Source organism: Haplochromis burtoni, unplaced genomic scaffold (genome assembly GCF_018398535.1).
Source record: "Haplochromis burtoni strain Fernald_Lab_line unplaced genomic scaffold, NCSU_Asbu1 Contig_258, whole genome shotgun sequence".
Classification (NCBI taxonomy): domain Eukaryota; kingdom Metazoa; phylum Chordata; class Actinopteri; order Cichliformes; family Cichlidae; genus Haplochromis; species Haplochromis burtoni.
This window is the reverse complement of record NW_024582619.1, coordinates 280,028-300,444: the sequence shown is the minus strand read 5'-3', so window position 1 is coordinate 300,444 and position 20,417 is coordinate 280,028. Positions and strand designations below refer to the sequence as shown.

The following is a 20,417-nucleotide window of genomic DNA, read 5'->3' as shown; positions in this document are numbered from 1 at the left end:
CTTCTGTTTTTGACAGAGCTCAACGCAGACACATGGGAAACTCCACGGCAGCGACTGAAATATTTTTGTGGTACTTCTTGCCCACAGTAGTGACTGTGCCACCACTAGGACTACCAACTAATGCTTGGGTCATTTACCTCCTGTTGCGCAAACCTGGTATTTGCTCTACCTCAGAGATCTTCACACTGAACCTGGCAGTAATCGATATGCTGTTCTGTATCACAGTCGTGGGTGAATACATTAATCTTTGGTTTAATCAGTCAATGGAGGCCACTAGCTTCCTGGCGTGGGGTTTAAACCAGGGAGGGGGGCCGCTTTTTCTTTGCTTTTTGAGTTTGGACAGCTACGTAGCAGTCTGCCATCCTCTGTTCTTTCTGCGGCTCAAGGATCCCAAACTGCGGCTGTCGTTATGCTTGATGGGGAGTACCATCACTGCTGCTTGCTGCCTTCTGGTCAAAGTCTCTGCAGGGTATAAGTGGAATGTGATACTAGCAATCATAAGCTTTTCCACTGTGGTCGTAACAACCTGCAGCACCCTGATTCTAAAGTCTCTCCGCCAGTCAGGGCCCAGCAGAAAAGAGGTCCACCCAGTTAAAAAGAGAGCATTCAAAATAGTGCTGTCTGCGCTGGTCATAATCAACGTCCACTACCTCCCCCCCATTGGAGAATACCTGCTGAGGCAGCTTGGTCCCACTTCTTTCAAGCCCTATTCAGTTGTCACCTGTGTGGCCTACTGGATTCTCTCCATGAGCAGCTTTGTTCAGCCTCTGACTTTTCTCATCCGGACGAAGCAGCTGCCCAAAATCAGCTGAGACTAAAACTGATGCAAGAGTGCAGAGCGGCTGATAACGTGATGGAAAAGCTGAGCTGCAACCTGCACAGTGATCAGCAATATTTAAAAATTCATTTTTAACCATAATACTAAGTTGTTGGTATTTTCTGCAGTTTAATAAAAATCTACTGGTAGCTGCTTTTTGCATTTAAATGCTTGAATGCAAACCTGACATTTTTCTCTCTCATGTCTTCGACTCAGAAACAGGAAGTAAATTTGTCAATAACCACGATGAGCGTCACTGGATGTACAACAAGTACAACAAAGACATATTGCATTGTTTTATTTTAGAACTCAAATATCCAAATTTGGCTTACAGACAAAATGTAGTCATATACTCTGCAGAACACTTTAGGGCTCCGTGTGAGACGAGATTTCTAAAATCCAAATAGAAAACAAACGTTTTTTATTGTCAATCAATCGATCAATTTAACATTTGAGGATAGAGAAAATGAACCTGATTGATCTACCTAAACCTTAACACTGTTCAAATAAGAGGAATGATACACTCTGAGGTGTAGGCTCTAGGCTCCCATCAATACTTACATTTTTAAACAAGCCTCAGCAAATGTGAGTCTATTAGACACATGTTGGAATGCAAAATCAAGCTATTTAAGGATTAAAGTGAAAACTGTAAGTGAACATGTTAAACACATTTAACAACATTAGCGTGTATTATTGCGTGTATTGTATTGTCTACAATTATGTTCAGTTTATCTATAGCCTGCAGTACACCAGGAGAGTGGTTATTAAGCTTTTTAGGAATGTAAACAATCATTTATAAAACAGCCATCAATGCAAAAATAGATCTTCATTTCACTTTAACATTACTTTTTGAAAACATGTGTTAATGACACTGTGTCTCCTTTGTTTAACAACTTGTATATATCAGCATCTATTAAATAGACAAAACACAAACAATAATAATACTTCTGAAAACCTGACCCTTTGTTAAGTTATCCAAATCTGAACTGCTTGAAATCAGGAAGAACATTTCATGTCATTCTGTAAATGATACTTTCTCTCATCTTCTGTCTAAATGTACAACAAATAAAAACAAAAATTCTGTCATTGTGTTTTCTGGGTTTTGAATGACACAATCCAAAGATCTGACATAATAATTGACAATAATTCAAAATGATTCTCGAGCTGGTCCTACAAAATGGACGGAGCAAAAAGAATTTGTAAAAGAATTTCTGTTTTATGCATAAATAGCACTTTTTTCTATCCTGGTTAAACATTTCATACAAATGTAAGCATTATGTACAGAGTAAAAAACAAAGCTGTCATGGCTTCAACACGACGTCTGTCAAAGAGGTTAGAAAAACAGCTTTTCAAGTATTCAAGTACCAGAAGGAAAATCCACACTGATGTGACAAAACGTGCTGAAAGGAAATGTTACCGAGCTGCATATTTTACCTTTCATAGTGATATGAAATTACATTTTCCTTTAAGAACATCAAGCACTGCTGATTAGAAAACATTCACTGCTGCCCTCTGTGTATTTCCACCAAATAACAAAAAGAAGAAGCACAAAACAAAACAAAACAAAACAAAACAAAACAAAACAAAACAAAACAAAACAAAACAAAACAAAACAAAACAACAAAACAAAACAAAACAAAACAAAACAAAAACAGTGTTTTCAACCTGTTCAGGTATCAGGCAACATATGTGACTGAGCGCTAGACAAACTAGATTATTTTCTGTTTTAATTGTAAAAACATAAAATACTGAGACTCATTTAAATACCTATGAATGAACAGAGCGTGTTAGAAACGAGCTTTCATTAACGTCACTTCATTTCTTTTGTGGTCTAAGATGGAAAGATGAATAAAGCTAATAACCAGCTATAGAAACCAGGACAAGTAAATAAAATAAGACTGTTTCTATGACTTGTCACTGTGCCACTGAGCAAGGTGTTGAACACTCAACTTCTCTGTGGCTTCCCAGCAACAAAACGGAAAGAGATGTTATTTTACCAGAGAACTCTCAGGTGGGATGGAGCGCTGTACACATGCAAAGTAGGAAAAAAAGATTGTTAATAATAATAGTTTGTAATAAGAAAAGCTTTAAAAGGATCTTGTGGCACAGTCATATAATTGAAAGCAAGTTGCCAGAACCTTAAACTTCCATGTAGACTTTTGTCAAAGCAAAAGCAAATGTGCACTGCACAACAAGGATCGTGCACGTCTTTATCCTTTAATATTAAGAGGTTAGAAAAACCCCAGTAAAACACAGCTGAAACAAAGAGTTGTGCGTGTGAACACTAAAACACTTTTTTAGTAGCATTTGGCCCTGAGACCAGCAAAGCTTCAAGTCACTCCGAGCGAGTCTGAAGCCTCACGTGGTGGCGATCTTTCCGTGCACACGGAAACGGTAAAGACACGTATACTCGACGTGACCCCAGTTACTGAGAACTCTCAGCTCCACGACTCTGTAAACCATGTCGCTCGGATTCTGTGTGAGGCGGAGAAGAAAAGAAAAGATAGGAAAGAAAGTTAAACAACAAAATCGAAGTGTAAGGGAGAGCATGCAACAAACACTTATGATTACTACACTTTATACAGAAGCAGAAGTAGTCTGCTCGTGCTCTGTAAATATAATGAGCGGTAAATATTAAGATGGGCTCATTTGAACTCACAGGAATCTTAAACGTCTGCGTTGGCTCTCCATACTCATCGTAAGTGAACGTCCCCAGCAGTGTTCCTTCTTCTGTGTCGTTTTCCATCCCCTGGAAAGAGACAAATGGCACCTGGGTCAGATTTCAATATTAAAATTGGCTTTATGTCACTCTCAAAGTTTTTCTTTGAGACTTAATTCCATACAGTACTCCTATATTAGGTCCTACGGTTGATAAATGGCAGATTTAGATCATCCACATTTAAGAAATGACAAGTGAAATAATAAACAAGTCAAATTCATGAACTACAAATATCAGAAAAGTTACAATTTGTAGCTATCACATTGTGCCGAGGCTTTTTAATAGGAAGTGGAAGAAAATGAATGTAATAACTGGCAGGTATGCGTGTCTGTCAAGCAGAAAACTCTGCTGTGGGAAATTCAGTAAAAAACTGCAGCTGCTCAAGGTTACACTTGAAGCTGGCTCCTGTGCTAAAAAGCGCAAATTTACAGCACAATGGTACAAAGGTAGTTTTGGCCTGCAGCTACTTTCGGCCTTTACAACAAGTGCATGGAGTGTATTAACCTTTAACTGTAAAGGCTTAAACTTACAGATGTGTGTGCTCTTTTGGTGCCTTTGGTGGATTTTTCATGGAATTATCTGAGCTGCACGGTTACTTTTACAAACAGCTGTGGTCCAGTTAAGGTGAGTGAAACAGTCTTAACAGTGTTAATCTCTACATGATCAATGGGATTTTTGTCTTCAAACACCTGAATAAATTGCCAGACAAAGCAAAACTGATACATATGAAAACTCGTATATGCAAACTGATATTTCTCTACTGTTTCAATTCATATTTCAGAAGATTTAATATCCATTTAAAAATAGATAAATAGATAAATAAAAAATATTTTTATGTCATGGTTCAGGCTGTACAAGGTTAAGATCCAGCTTCAAACCATGCTTGCTAGCTTTCATCCATATACATTTAGTTCTGACACCAATAATGCAACATGGCAGAGGCCAAAATGCTAAAGCTTTAAAATCCAGTGTGTGCTGTCACCGTGGACAAATGCAGAGCGTGTGTTGTTACTTGAGTTATTGCTGGAAATGTGATCACATGTGTACTGTGTGCAGTTCAATCTGATGTTTTGGTTAATTTGTGTAAGCATGTGTACTTGAGAACCAGCATGACTTAGCAGCAGCTTTAAATGTCTCAACCACAAATGCTGCCTCTGAGGTATAATTTCACATCTTTACGTCTGACAGATATTGTAGTACATCTGTATATCCTAAAAAGTACGTGATGCTCTGGCTGAGGACAAACAGACCTGGTGGGTTCGCTCTTTCCTTAGCACGAGTACCCTCCCTGCTCCCTCCACGTATCTATGTTTGATCTGAGTCATTAAGACCCACGAGCTCACAAGCTCTCATTAATGATGAACTGACTGCTGGCTACTGGTTATTTTCCTGCTTCATGTTGACTTGCAGGCAGCTTTTTTTTCTTTTTTTTAAGCAAGCGCAGGCAGTCATGTGTCCCCACACTGTTTCTACACTGGAAGCACTCACATAGACTTCAAAGTCTTTGGGTGCTGAGTCAATTCGGCCAGTGGGAGAGTTGTAGCGTGGCAGGTGGTCCAGTGTCACATGAGTTATCCGTATGGGGTGGGACAAAGAGATCACAAGTGTTCCCTGGACACCATGAAACGCCCAGCATTTCCCTGGAAGCAGCACTGGGTAACCCTGGGGAGGAAGACAGCGGGAGATGTAGTTAGTAAAAATGAAAGGGCTAACAGTCTAAAGTGAAAAGCCCTGAGGGTAAAATGACAATAAGGGGACAGATAAGCAAACTGATGGTCATTGTACCTGAATGACAGTGCGCGGGCTTTCAGATGGATACCAAAGAGGGAAACCAAACAGGGTCACACATGCTGAACGAATACGGTACGTCTCTGAACACCTGGTACTGATCACACTGGCACCTACACACACACACACACACGACACACGCACGCACGCACGCACGCACGCACGCACGCACACACACACACACACTCACACACACACACACACACACACACACACACACACACAACACGCACGCACGCACACAGACGCACGCACCACACACATCACATGCACACACACACACGCACACACACACACACACACACAGGGCAATAAGAGTTAAGAAATGTTTTTTTTAATCTTCTATATGTTATAGAGTGTAAGATTAAATGACAACAATCTTTGCTGATGACTGATGACAAGATGCATGAATGTCATTTAGAATAATTACAGAAGACAAATCAACAGGCAAATAAATTAAACAACCAATAACTAAATATTTAAAAAGTGTTTTTTTGGGTGCAAAAACAGCAAACACACACATGCACACACTGAATTTTAGCAAAAACAATTTGATCTTTATCCAAACATTCCTGACCTTGAGTCTCCAGGGCAAAGTCAGCCACTTTATCAGCCATGGGACGTCCACAGTCTGCGCAGCTTCCACTGCTGCTGAGCCTGATTGCATCCTGCTCCTTATTCACATTCACAAACAGAGTATACTATTAAGTATTGACAGGTGTAACAACTCATATCTAGCAGCATAAGCGCACACACACATACAGTTACTACTAGTTACCTTGATGCGGTCAGTGAGCCACTTCTCCATGGCATGTTGGAGCTCAGGTGTGAGGTGATTGTGTATAGGTGTGTTGGTAGGATCAGGGCAGGGGGCTGGAGGAGGCATCACCTGGATGGATGACAACTCCTGGGCCAACTGCAAGAGAAAAGACTATGCATAAAACCCAGGCAAAGTTCCAGACTGCATTCATCAAGCTTCAGTTGCTTTAAATATAGATAAGTTGAACCTATCAGGACTTTTACCTTATTATTCTGATCCTCTAAAGCTTGGATTCTGAGGGTGAGGCTGGCAGCAGCAGTGCTGCTGTCTGACTGATAATCTGCCATCCGGCTGCTCAACCTTGTGACCTGCTGCTCCAGATGCTGCCGACTGTCGGAGTCTGTGGCCTCAAGCTTGGCCTTCATATCGCGCATTTCCAGCTGGAGTCTCTCCTTCATCTGTTAGAAAAAACAAGTGAAGGAAAACATGACATGCTGATAGGTGAAGTGAGCTCATAGATACCAGGCTGTCTCTTTCATAAATTTTAGATCTCATGTTTTAAAGCCAGGTTTTTAAGTCACATTGTGTATTTTATGTTCAATATAGGTATTTGTTGTGCCTGAAAATGAACAAATAAATGAATGAAATGAATGAAAATATGTTCATCCTAAAAGCTAACCATGGTTACCCGTTTATCAGAAAGCCTTTTTGTTGTTTCTAAACCTTAAATCAAATTAAAATTTCTTTAAAATAAATTCTCTTCAGATCAGAAATTATGCCTTTGGGGAATTATTCAGCAACTGCACTTCCCGAGTGCTTGTAGGTTAGTAAACAAACCTCTGCATTTGCTCTAGATGTCAACCACTAGATGTCACTCTCGCATACCTGAGTTTTGACCCTGTTACTATTAGCCTGTGTTCCTTTCTGACATCCGTGGGCAGAAGCTCTACCACCCACAGGGTTAACCAGAAAGAGATTCTCTCACCTGGGAGAGAAGCAGCTCCTGCTTCATCTGCAGCTCCACCTGTAACAGATGCAACACATCACTTTCACCTCAAAATAGATCAACATGCAAGGTCTCAAAGTAACACCAATGCATTTATTTTAGTTTTCCTTTGTTTTATTCTGATATGGTTAGACAGCTTAATTTTTGTTTGTGCATGTGCGTGTGTGGAGGGAGGGTGCAGATTTTTTTTACTTCTGACTGCAAGGAAATGGTTTGTTACCAGAAGACGTTGCATCTTTTCATCTACTACAGCAGACACAATGGTAGGATCCTGTTTGAAAATACAAAAACAACAAACTATTACTGCAACAAAAAAGAACCCAAATTTTCATACAAACATATTAAGAGTCTCATAACAGCAAGCTTAATCAGAACAGCTATTACATTAAATATATTTTTGACCTTTAAAAATGCTTCAGAATTGACTGAGAGGTCCCTGAACCGGTGAACTTCTTGAAGGACTTACAACTAAGTCTCAAAGTTTTGATCATAAACATCATAAATCCCATCCCTTGTTGACTCTGTTTAGCTGGTTAGAGAACAGTGGGGCTCCAAAGTGTAGCGCTTTACACATTTGCAGGTGGCTGCATTTGGGTTTGTGTCAGGACGGGTAACTGGTGCAAAATATCCTGTGAATCAAACATGTGGTGCTGCCTGCTGTCGCAACCCCTTGTGAATAAGAGAACAACCAAAGGTAGCTTGGTAAGAGAGAAATGACATTGATGAGAGTGTCGTTGTTCTCAAACTGTAACTCTTTTAACTGAGAATGTGATGCACTTATAAAGATTTATAAAGAAAATACAGTAAAAAGCACCTTTCAGCAGCTCTCTTATTTCCAATTCATCACCACCACAGCAGGTAGCTTTGCTGGCTGATTTTTGATCCGTCATGATCCCCCAAGGGATTTGTGTCTCCTCTCAGGATCAAACTGCTGATCTTTCACTTTCAATTTGTAAACCACCCACAGTGGAGAAAACAGACTCTGTGAACCTTTAAAAATCCACAAATGTGTGCTGGGAAAATACTACACTAGCAAATCTCAAGCTTGGGCCGCCATGATACCAGGTTACACTGAAGAAAACAACAATGATTGCTAACAGTCAAATTCATCTTTAACTCATTGTCTGCTTTTTTTTGGATAAATGAATAAAATTTAAAATACAAGTGCACGGATATAGTGAGACAGGACTATCAATTGCATATAAACAAACAACTACACAATGATTTATATCATTATTACCATTACTTAAACAATATCAAGATTTCACTTAAAAATATGTATTGTATTGGGAGCAAATGGCTGCCTCTGCCATCTGTTGGAGTTCTCTCGGTATTATTGGATTTGAACTTTACACCTTGAGACGACTGCTGCTGTGGTTTGGCATTGTTAAATAACCCCTCGTGCAGGCCTTGAAGATTTGAGCTTGAGCACTATTATAAAAGTTTGTCATTTATAATTAATCAATCTACTTAGTCACTCAGACAGTTAGATTGATCCAGCACCCATCAATCTAACCAGCAAGAAAAACAGTCAGTTGCAGAGCCCTACCACCACAGGTTTGGAATAGATGTTGTTGGGTTGGGCAGGAGGAGGAGTAGCAGGGACAACAGGCTGTGTCTGTGATGGGCTCTTTGTGACATTCATGCGGGTGATGAAAGAGGTGAGCAAGGGAAGGAACAACCAAAGACCTGGAGAAAACAGAAGGGATAGTTCCTGAACAACAGCCCTCAGAAGCACACAAAGCAAGATCACCCAACTCTAATATTCAACAGTGAAAGCCTCTTGTAGTGACTGACATTTACAGTGACTCATACAGTCACAATGAGGTGGAGAAGGGAATAAAACCCCACCACATGATGCAGGGAGCAGACTAAGCAGTGCTGCTTTGCAAGTCTAAGAACCCTCTGTGACAGAACCTACCACGCCTACTTTTGAGGGGAAACCCCAAGCTCATAGAAGATTACTGTACTGTCTTCAGGAAAGTAGATCAAGCAGAAAATACAGCAGCTTTCTGAAAACACAGAATATATTCGATTTCGTTTATGTTACTTACATAAAAGTAAGATGAGGAGGAGGAGGAGAGCCACACCACAAGCCTTCTTCATGCGACTGCTGATTAGAGAATTAGCTGCGGGGAAGAGAAGGAACGTTGATTTGCAGGGATTTTGATAAGCTAGAGCCAAATCACATGCAGCAACTAAGAAAAAGTATGTAGGATCTGTATATAATGCACAGGCACATGTAGATCCATACTGAGCTTCAGCTACAAGAAGTAACAATGATCATATACAAACACCATACCTAACGCTGCCACGTCATGTGTTTTTGCACATACTGTCGCACCGAGCATCAGGGCTGAGTCTGCCAAAAGAACAAACACAAACAAAGAGATTATTACATGGCAGCGCAAAGACACGCAAACACAAGCAAACTTCAACACTCACCGCTAAGGCTGTTGAAGGCACTTTTGATTCTGCTTCTGTATCCGGTATTGGGATCCCCAGTGTTAATGCTGACTCTACCAGTGCTGCAGGGGGCGGCCATGGGCTTCCTGTAAGTACCCTCAGAGGACGAGTACCCGGAGCTGTCCACGCCACTCTGACTCAGCTCCTTATGGCTGGGTCTAAACTGTAATCCTGGCCTGCTAGAGCTGCAGTGCCCTGCAGGAGAGCTGTTTCCTGGAGATGCTGGGTGGCAATGAGGGGGTGTCTGCCTCGGGGTTGATGATGATGATGGGGTCAGGGCAGGCCGCGGGGTGGCTGTGGATGGGGTGAAAGATACGGTCCTCATGACAGGTTGGCTCTCAATGGTTAATGGAGATGGGACTAAGAGCCAGATGAGAGAAAGAAGCAGAAAATGAGATAAATAAATTAGGTTCCTTACACCAATACTCCATCTGTGTCCATTATTACAAAGAGTAACTAAATAATTGACAGTCAGTAAAATACCGATAAGGGGTTAGAAGTAATCCAGAGCTTTGTTATAGGCAACAGTTTGGAAACTTTCTCTTTAACCTACTCTGAAAACTTTCAGATTGTGATATTATGTCATTACCACTTATGCACCGTTGCAGCGTACTGACCTGGAGTGACAGGTGTGTTAGGCGCAGCAGAGCTAGTATTGCTGTTGGCTCTGCTGGAGGTACGGGAGGCGGGCTTGCGGGTCCCGGCCTTCTTCTTGAAAACCCTGAAGAAGAAAAAGTTGGTAAGAGAGAAAGACAGGGTTACATTACAGACTGACAATCAGAATGTAGAAAAAAAGCTTCAAGCACAAGGGCACAGAAACCAGTAACTTACTTAACAGGGTTTTCACGGTAGGATATAGATATGTTGGTCACGCTGCTTGAGTCAGATTCTTCATCTGAATTATAGTAGCCACCAGAAACCAGGCGAGAACTTCTGCGAGACATGACTGAAACACACAGACAGGGAAAAATAGTAAGTCTCAATTTACTCAATATACATAACAGAGTTACTGAAATTGGATAATCCCTGTAATCAGCAGACCTAGTCAGAGCAGTGGAATAGGATTTTAGTGTGGTGTTTTGAAGTCCACAGCAAACACTGCTGCATTGTGTTTAGATTGCTTTCAGCTACTCTTAATACATAATCCTTAGGCCTACATAAAACTGCAGTTTTCACCTACAGTAACCTCATTTGCCAGCTTAATTTAGATAGAGTGAATACACCATCGCTAACCAAGAAATTGCCCACAATATAATTAGTAATATAATTAGTGATTGTGCCTCTTCTATATAACTTAATATGCTTGGCTTAAAAGTTGGAAATCATCTGCAAGAAAAAGATGAGAAAAGATAAACTGTGACTGTCAATGTACAGATACTGTGGAAGACTTCAGTGTTATATGTGAAGGTGTAGAGTAAAGCACAATCAAACAGTTTCAAGAATTAAAGACAGTTTTAAATATGAAAGACATATAGAACAGTGATGTAGTAGGGGGCTAGTAGCTTTCCGCTAGGAGTCAGGTCCAATTCTGAGCCACTGAATTGGACCTCCCACAGAAGTCTGTGGTGTTGTTGCCCTTTGGAGCATTTTTAATTCAACTTTCTGACAAACAACTTGCTGCGTGGTAACCATCAAATAATCTTTACTCCAATACGCCTCTGGGCACAGCTTACTAATGAAGCTTGCTGATAAACTCACCCTCTTATTCAAATACACCCAATTCTAGCTCCAGAACACACAGAGACTGAATAGTAAGGCTGGCCCATATCATACCATTCACAGTAATACCGGTATAATGTTGGGCAATGATAAGAAAATGAAATATCGCGCTAGAATATGGGTAAAACGCATATGCGCAGTGCCTTTGTTTTCATACGCACATGGAGGAAAAAGCGTGCCGGCGACGGAGAATGAGAAGAGCAAAAGCGGCTCGTTGAATGAAACAGATGAACCAGAACTGGTTTGTAAAAATGCTGCAACTTCAGTGGTGGAACTGGTTTAGCTTTCGTCCATCAGATACACAACAGAGCACTGTTTTTGGTAGAGCATGCTAGCGGGCCGCCGTTATTACCGTGTTGTTTGGAAAATACAGCACACTTAAAATCAATCCTTTGATTTTTCTGAAAATCGACAGTGTAATCCCGTGTGCCTTATGTATGAATTCTGGTTGTGTTTACTGACCTCGAAACGATTTTATGTGGTACACGGCGCTCGAAAATCTGTCAGACGTTTTAGTACGACTTTGCTAAGCTACGAACCCGCACCGCTTGATGGATTGTTGGAGCATTACGGCTATCGTAGGCAGGAGCCTCGCGGAGTGATACGTCCTGTGCTTCAACATAATATTACCGTATTGTGTGTGTATAACCTCTTTTTAAGTTTTGCGGATATTATACATGGTTATGCTGAGGATATGCCGGCCAGTTTCCACTGGAAATGCCTTTTGGTTAAACTGTCAGCAAGGAATTTGCATTTGCACAGTTAAATTTTTATATAACTTTAATGCACATAAAAACAGCTGCTTGTTTAAGTGAAAATACGTTGATGGTTTTTTTTTTTACTAATAAAGTTGTGGAGTTGTAAAGTATTTTGTCTAGTGTCAATTATATCGTCAGTTATATCGTTATCGCAAATTTTCAAATGTATATCGTGATAAATATTTTTGGTCATATCGCCCTGCTCTACTGAATACTATAATGCCAATTCAAATTCAAAATGGGACTTCACAAACCAGTGAATGACTGCAGTGGCTATTTCCATCTGCTATGTCTGAGCAATGTTTTCTTTCTTTTTTTTTGCCTCGGTCACATTTTTTCATTTTCACATCAACTTTTCTCTCGTTCATTTCATAAATATCTCTACGGGGAGTCAAGAACTGGTGACCCCAGTAAGTCAAACTGGCAGCTCAATGCATCTTTTAGGACTTGCATGTTTCAGTAATGATATTTCCTGTAATCACATTAAATAAATAAGACCATATGTTCACCTTTAAGAATGTGGCATTATTATTACAATAAAACAGTAAAGCAACAGCACAGTGAAACGCACAGTAGCAGTAATAGTGATGCGGTAGTTGTGGTAGAAGTAATATTAGTAGTATGTCACTGACAGATGCTCTTCTGGTTAATCTTGGTTGCCTGTAATCCAGCTAATCGGTCCTGCTGCACAAACACTCAACAGCACCAAGATTTACAGAGTAAATATAAACCCCCCAAAAACACCATGAAGGCATTTGTACATGCAAAGCTTAAAAAACAAGGACATACACTTTCATTACGCTACAGTGCAGACACATTTACAGTATAGAATACATGATAGACAGACACACATGCACACACAGATGCATACCTTAACAGACCCCGCATACTTAAAGTTCAGAAAATCTTCAGAGACTATCACAGGTAGCGAGAAGGATCTGAACAGCTCTATGTTGTTACAAAACATCTATGAGGTTAACTTTCAGCACGGCAGGCATCGTAACGATTATGTAACAAGCATCTTAAGCTAAGTGATCCCATTGGTCCACGATGTGCTCTTACAGTGCGGATAATTAGCAGCAGCTTTACCGCCTGACAGCTCCTGCAGCAAGTTTATTGTTACACATTCAATTCATTATAGAAACACAAAACACGAGCAGTGCTCTGACGATGGGGTCAAAACATTCAACTCCACATTAACCCTCTTTCCTGCTGCACATCACTGATAAGACCAAAAGAAGAGCACCAGTACATACCTGCAGCTACAGTTCCAGACAATCAGACAAAACGAGGCGTTCGACAGTAACAGGACGCTGAAAGTTAGAAATGCTAGCTGCGCGGGGCGTTTCTCAGCTCAGTGACAAGTAGAGGCCCCCAGGAAATCCACCAGCCTTTAGATTCTCTCTGCGATCCTTTCTTTTAGCTTCTGACTGTTCTCATGAAAGCAGCCTTCCTGTCTCTGAAGTTTTAACGCAATCAGAGCTGACATCCAATAAAAGCCTTGATGTCATTAGCTGGGGATGCGATCACTGCAGACTTGTGCAACTGAAACGAGCGGCAGAAGATGACAAAAAGGGAAGCTGCGTCTGTGCATCTAACAGACAGGAAGCTGATGCACGAGGACACATGCGCGCCGAAACCCTCACTTTAAAAAAAATGGGCGATTGCCTTGTTGTTGTTGTTTAATATAATTACTTACAAATCATGACCTTGCTTTACAAACAAACTTTGTCCAGCAAACATGCTCAACAACACCACACAAACTCTTTACATACTTTTTCTCTAGTTTTGTCACCCTCTGCTCGTCTGTTGATTCAAGACTCGAGGGGGTGAAAAACTGAAAGAGAGAAAAGAGTAAATATCAGCAGCCACACCGTTTTGATGTAAACAGCCAATAACAGCAACACTGTACTTGACGACGCCCTGCAGCCCCTGTGGTGGTTGCTACAGCCAGCCTGTTCTGTTTACTGTGAATAAGGAAAACACACCATCATACTGAAACTGCTCTGTTGCAGAGACAGCTACGTTTCCAATACATCTTTCCTATGAAGATGCATATTAAATCTGTTTATTTTTTGTAACTTGCACCTTCTTCTCTCTATCAAACAACCAGGCTGTTTAAATGTAAATTAGATGGAGGGGCTCTTGTAGCATGTGACAGGTAAGAGCTCTTTTTAAATCCCATCATGTCTAACAATCTAATCTGCAGATCCCATCATTAGAACAAAACAGAAAAACAAGGGTCATGTTTATTTAGACTAAACAGTGCAAGCAGCCTGGACCTGCTGCTGAGGAAACACACATTTACATTTCTTTCTTCTTAATACGTCAAGAGACTTAAGCTAAGAGCGTAGAGAGGGGGAGTATTTTGAACTTAATTCCCCTAAAGCCTCCCTTACACTTTAAGTGGCATCTCAGTGGAGCCTAGCTCAGCACAATTCTCCTCCTGAACATCACCGACCCCCACCCCACACAGAGGACACTGCTGCACCAAGATGTCCCTCCTCTTTTGCTCATTCCACTGAAACACTGCAGCCGTGTTTGACTGCGTCCCACATTCTTGTGTAGGTTTACTTTCCTTATTTGGGGCTTGTCGTCCAGTCCGCTTGATCTAAAACCCAATTACATCTTACAATAGTCTGTTCATGCTGTAAACTGAGAGAGCTGTTTTTGTCCTGGAATGCCCGCGTGACTGATTTGAGGCCTTTCATTTAATTTCTAAGCATCTCACTTCTAAAGAGCTGCTGAGAAAACATGTTCTGCCTTGGTCACCCTTGCACTGCACACAGGATCTGTCATTGAGGTCTGATTCCTCCATGAGAATGAGCAGTATGGAAAGCCAATAATGTACAAATGTGAGGATGACAACATCCCCCCCCCCTGTCAGAGACAGAGAAGCCTGATTCAGGTCCTGTGGGAGTCAGGTGCAGAAAGACACAAAAGCGGCTTTTCATCAAGAATAGGCAGCACAAACTGCACAGCTCCCACAGAAATAAATCTGCCTCAATCATGAAGAAGGACAACAGTGACAAGTGCATCACATTCAGCCATTTAGTCCAAATGAAAGATGAAAAAGTGAAATGACAGAGTCTCCCAAACAGTGTGGAAATCCACCAGTTATCCATTTGTACTGTACTGGAATCATTTATAAACAGCTGTATAAATAATTTGTTTTGGATGATTCGACACCAACAAAAATAATTCAAAAATGTCAGAATGTCAGAGTAAGAAATTACCATATAAATATACTGACTCATATAATTAGTATAGTCTCTTAGAGTGTAAAACAAGTCAAAAGAAGCAGAAGAAGAAGAAAATTTACTGGAACAAAGCTCACACATCGCCTCGCCACAACATCGCCCTGCTCGGCTATGATGCCTGCTGTGCTACATGTAGTGGAGACAGTGGCGGTGGCATGAAGGGTTTGATATCAGTAAAGTCTGAATTACTTATATTTTTATAGTGTTCCTCGGGCCAACAGTGTTGTGGAAAACATAACACAGGATTTGATGATAGTAAGCAGGGCTCAACAATATGAGCATTTTTGCTTTCACAGTTTTATCTAAAAGAGACATCTGAGCAGTAAATTGAATTAAGCTCTGGGCTGTAAAAATATACCAGGGTCACCAAACATCTGGTTCAATAGATGAAAATGTGGTTTCCTGGATACGGCAAAACTATTACATCTGTGATAGGCCAGTATGTTGATTAAGCTGTAATAATCACACAAGCAAAAAACAAACAAAAAAACAAAAAAACACTTTTGGTATGTGCTTCAGTTTTGGGATCATGGCACTGCATTTTCACTGCAGTTGGCTAATCCAGTTCTTCCTGTAAGATTAAGGCCAAAAAAAGCTGCTACTTTCCATTAAAACAGGTTCAGATACTATTCAAAACTAAGAATTATTATCAGGTTAGACACCCATTTGCGACAGCAATGATAGCAGCAGACTTGACACGGTACTGCTGCAGACACACAGCCCCTCCCTCACTAACAGTTGAACCAGCTGACGTTCACAACACTAAACAACTCTTAAAGAGGAATTGAAGAGGCCAGTAAATCTCCTGTTACATCAACACAGAAATATTAAACAGTTATTGTAAATGTTAACACACCCAGTGCCATACTTTTGGCATGACCTAGGAGAAATAATTACCCCTTTATAAAATATCAGTAACCTTTCACTTCACTAAGCCAATGTTTTAACCACTACGCTATGGAGACACTAATGACCCTTTTTTAAAATATCAAGTATTGTCTTGGGTGCAGGTATTTAGTTTGTCATAACAAGCCTACTGTTTATAAGAGAGAACTCTAAGCTAGTTAGTGGTTCATAATCAATAATCAGTGTGTTGCTTGAACTTTTTTCAGCTTCTGAAGTTGGGCAGGTCCAAAAAATTTTGAGAACCAAGTACACACACACACACACACACACACCAAACTTGTTTGTGTGTAAATGAAGGCATAAATGTTCAGTAAAAGTGGAAGTACTGTCCATCTTTCACAACCACTCCTGTTAGCATGCTAAGGCTGTCTATCAGCAGCTGATAACAGATGATTACAGATAAAGCCTCAAATGTCTGTTCCAGAAACCCAAGTATGCTGGCAAAAATAGACTTCTATATTTCAGTAACAGTATGACTCACAGGCTGTATAAAAGCGAGGAAATGTCATACCAAACTGAACTGTGCAAGCCAAATGGTTCAGGACCATTACAGCCCAAGCACAAGCACATGTAAAAACACATGTGAGCCCGTAAAGCTGACGGCAGGAATCTCTATTGGACAAAATCAAAGAGTGGAGATTGAGATGTAGCAGCATTATTTGCTCAGGGCTGGGCAAAGAGGGGCACTGTTTCACTGTCAGGACAGCGACAAAGAAGGAACGCTGACACGGCCTGTAACAACAAAGATGTAGAGGGTGAAAGGAAGAGTAAGAGCTGATGCAGACTGAGACAAAGACACTGAGACACAGGAGAGAAAAGAAAAGACAGAACAGGCAGAACAACAAAGATGAAAGCTTGGCTGGTGATGGAGAAGGTGTGAAATCACTTTTATGATTTCACACTTTTATGAATGACTGAAACAATTCAGAAAAAAGAAGAAGAAGAAGAAGAAGAAGAAAGTGTAGAAATGAAGGGAAAATGGTACGGTAAGAAGGAGTGGGGGAAGAAAGGAATGCCGAGAATTAGTCTTCATCAAACCAAACCAGCCTGGCACATGGTTTGTGGCTAACATTAGTACCGTGCCAGTGAAATATGACTCACTCACAGAGAGCGGATGAGTCATCAGTGTGCACTGCCTTCTAACAAAAGGACCACAATCTCTTTGTAAAGTTTAAGGGGAGAAAATAATTAAGCACAGTTTTTTAGCTAAGTTGCTACCTAACCAGGTCTGTTTACAACAATGTGACCCAGTTAATTAATGTTTATTCTCTCAGTGTCTCTCTGAATAGTCTGCTGCATGAAAGAAACTTTATTGTCAGGGCTGCGAAGCTGTTTTACCATCCCTGCCCGAGACTCTCAGGCAGGCCCATCTGCTTTCCTCCAGCCTCACACAAAACTCATATATTTCAAGTAATGTGTTGAAACAATCTTTATTTTAAAGATCTTCTGAATTAATCTCCTTCCATTTCCATACTAATAATTCCAAATCAAGCCCTTGATTGCATAAAAAAAAATCACAATTTTAATTTTAACTGTAAAAAAAGTCTAACTTCCCTTACACTGAACAACTGCTGGATTACATGAACTGCGCTGATCCAAATTTGTCGAAATTAGGCTGCAGCCGTTTACAGAGTTTTCCTGCTGCCCTGTTTTTACTCGTGTCCAGTGCTGGATGACTTTTTTGGTTAAGCCGAATTATTGTTATCTCAGGATGGTGAGATGACCCCTGTTGTTCATAGTATTCCCAGAGTATTTAAATTTATTTAATAAAATATTAATATCTGGTGTCCCTGTATTAATTATTGATACAATGTTGCCAAAATCTCCCCCATTTAACAGTAGCATTTATCTGTAATATAGACCGCTGCAGGAATGATGTGTTTTTCTAGCCCACCCTGATTTTTAACACATAATTGCAATCCCTAAAGTAAAAGACCAATGTTAGGTTAGAAAATTACTACATGACAGTTGTATGACTTCACTACGACCCTGTGCTCAATGTCTCCATGGTCCTTTGTTAGTGAACGCCTTTACAAAAACACTTAAGGCTTCAATATTCATGATTGTGTATTTATTGAAATACATCCTATAGATCAAGATATTGTGTGTTTTGATCACAAAAGTTAAAAGCCTCTAAAAAAATTAAAAATGTTAACTTCAGGCTAAGGAAACCAGAAGTAGAAAATGCTAACTCATTTTGAAGCATTCTTCTGAAAATCCAGCAGGAGACAACAGCTCTGAGAGTAAAAAGAAATAAGACTGTGGAAAAGTCTATGGTAAACATATCTCAAAGATGCAACCACAGTAAACACTACACGCATATACTAATGATCTCAATCTGCAGTTTGGGGGCTTTTTGAATACAACACGATATTCATTTTGTAAACTACACTCTAGTTAAAAGCGATTGAGGATGATGAAGCAGGGTGTGCTTTAAAGATTGAGGGGTTGCTACCCTAGCAGAGTGAATGGTCCCTTGATTGCTCTGTCGGATCAAGCCCTCACTAGTCACGTCTAACTTAATAGTGTTTACATCTACTTTTTTACATACAGTCTATGATCCTTACATGAAATAAACAAAAACAAAAAGAAAATTCCGCAGGGATGATTTATGCACTTCATTAGATTTTGCAATACCTAAACATACCTTTACAAAAATGAATACATACATAAATAAATAAATAAATTAAAAAAACTGTGGTTACATATTGAAAGACAATAGTATGATACCGTAACGACAGACAAGCCCAGTAGTTTTTTTCTTTCTGGTGTTGTGATGTGGTTGATGTGAGACAAAAGATAAACACCTGTTTAGCCAGTACATGTAACAATGCTTCCCTACACAACACACTTAATATGGCAATAAGGTTAAAACATGTTATTTACAGCAAAACAGTTATCGCCAGTTTGGCCAATTTTGCACTTGCCTTTCTTAGACACACCCTCTGAGGGCCTTAAATATTCCCTGCATGCCCTTCGTTAATCGAAGTACAGAAAAATAATTGCTTTTTGTGAAATTTAACCTTTTGTGCACCTGCACCAAGCTCAGTATGGCTAAAGTAGCCCTCAATGCCCAAGCTCATGTTATGTATTGCTGTGGACAAATAAGACTAAATGCTACGTAAGTAATATATGGCAACTAATAATAATAATAATAATAATAATAATAACAAAATGGTAATAAGACATAAACACTCCCTCATAAAGTTGTTAAGTAGTGGTCTTATGGGGACTAGCAGAGCAGCCTATGCAGAAAAGTATGGCAGGTTAGTTAATCACCCATTACAACAAACCAGTTCCGCCTACATATAACACGCTGACATTTAACTTCGCTGTTTAACTACATTCATCGCTAAATTAACACACATTTCCAGCAGACAGCTAACCCCACATGCTTTCAGAGTGAGCAGGAGCTGCAGGCAGCTAATGTTGACAATAAACTGTAGTCGCTAAACTCAACGGGCAGCCAACGGACAAAAGCATCCTGAAGCGCAGCTGAGATGCAGGGAGACACGAAAAGTCCAAAATTCAACCTTAAGAAACTGAAAAAACACGAATTACCACTTGGACTCCTTAACCCCGTGCCCGTAACTTACCTCGTTAAACTGTTTAGTCCGTCGCAGATAAATAATAATAGTACAAAAAAAAAAAACACGCCAACGAACAGCAAAGACGGTTAACCAGAAATATTAATCCGCACGGAGACTGAACTTAAACAAACATGCCCGTTTTGTTCAACTCTGTTCAGTTAGTCCCAAAATAGCAGCCTGGTTCATGACGAATTCCACAAGTAAAGTCTAAACCTAGATGGCATGACTGGGCTCAACAGACGCTTGCTGTGACAGCTCGGAGGTTTCACCGCAACAAATGTTGACAGCAGCGGAGTCAAGCTAGAGCGAAGAAGAGAAGCACTTCCGGTAAGGGTTTGCAAAATAGAGGTCGCCCAACGAAACAACGAAAATAAATGTAAATTCATTTTTTTCTGCATATCTAACTTCCGAAAGAGAATATAAGTTTGACAGTGGGCTAAACATTAAAATCCATTTAAAGTGTGCTTTGAATAATAGACACCACATCCGTCTAGTTCTCTCAGAGTTGAGAGACATATTATTCTATGCATCCAGATTATCATTTGTTCTAAAATTAATAATAATTAACCCAAACTCGTGTTTCTTCCTTTTGTTGTTTCAATTATTTTTTTAAAAAGAAAAATGGCAA

At 40.2% G+C, this 20,417-nt stretch overlaps 1 protein-coding gene across 4 annotated transcripts; it reads right to left on the bottom strand.

Moving 5' to 3' along the window:
- Positions 1-1,100: 1,100 nt before the first annotated feature.
- LOC102307909 lies at positions 1,101-20,110 on the bottom strand. Of its 4 annotated transcripts, XM_005939443.3 has the most exons (17): positions 19,796-20,110; positions 13,809-13,870; positions 10,388-10,502; positions 10,174-10,277; positions 9,536-9,916; positions 9,393-9,452; positions 9,145-9,219; positions 8,640-8,779; positions 7,311-7,361; positions 7,070-7,108; positions 6,348-6,542; positions 6,103-6,240; positions 5,902-5,998; positions 5,322-5,437; positions 5,025-5,198; positions 3,477-3,566; positions 1,101-3,292 (listed from the first exon to the last, which is right to left on the bottom strand). In XM_005939443.3, exons 3-17 carry the CDS (start codon positions 10,498-10,500, stop codon positions 3,176-3,178), a joined length of 1,890 nt encoding a protein of 629 aa, XP_005939505.1. In that variant the 5' UTR covers positions 10,501-10,502; positions 13,809-13,870; positions 19,796-20,110; the 3' UTR covers positions 1,101-3,175. The 4 variants fall into 4 exon arrangements, with proteins under 4 accessions (XP_005939505.1, XP_005939504.1, XP_042083337.1 ...); XM_005939442.3 differs by lacking the exon at positions 13,809-13,870; XM_042227403.1 differs by lacking the exons at positions 13,809-13,870; positions 19,796-20,110 and adding an exon at positions 13,290-13,795.
- Between the last annotated feature and the right edge of the window lie 307 nt (positions 20,111-20,417).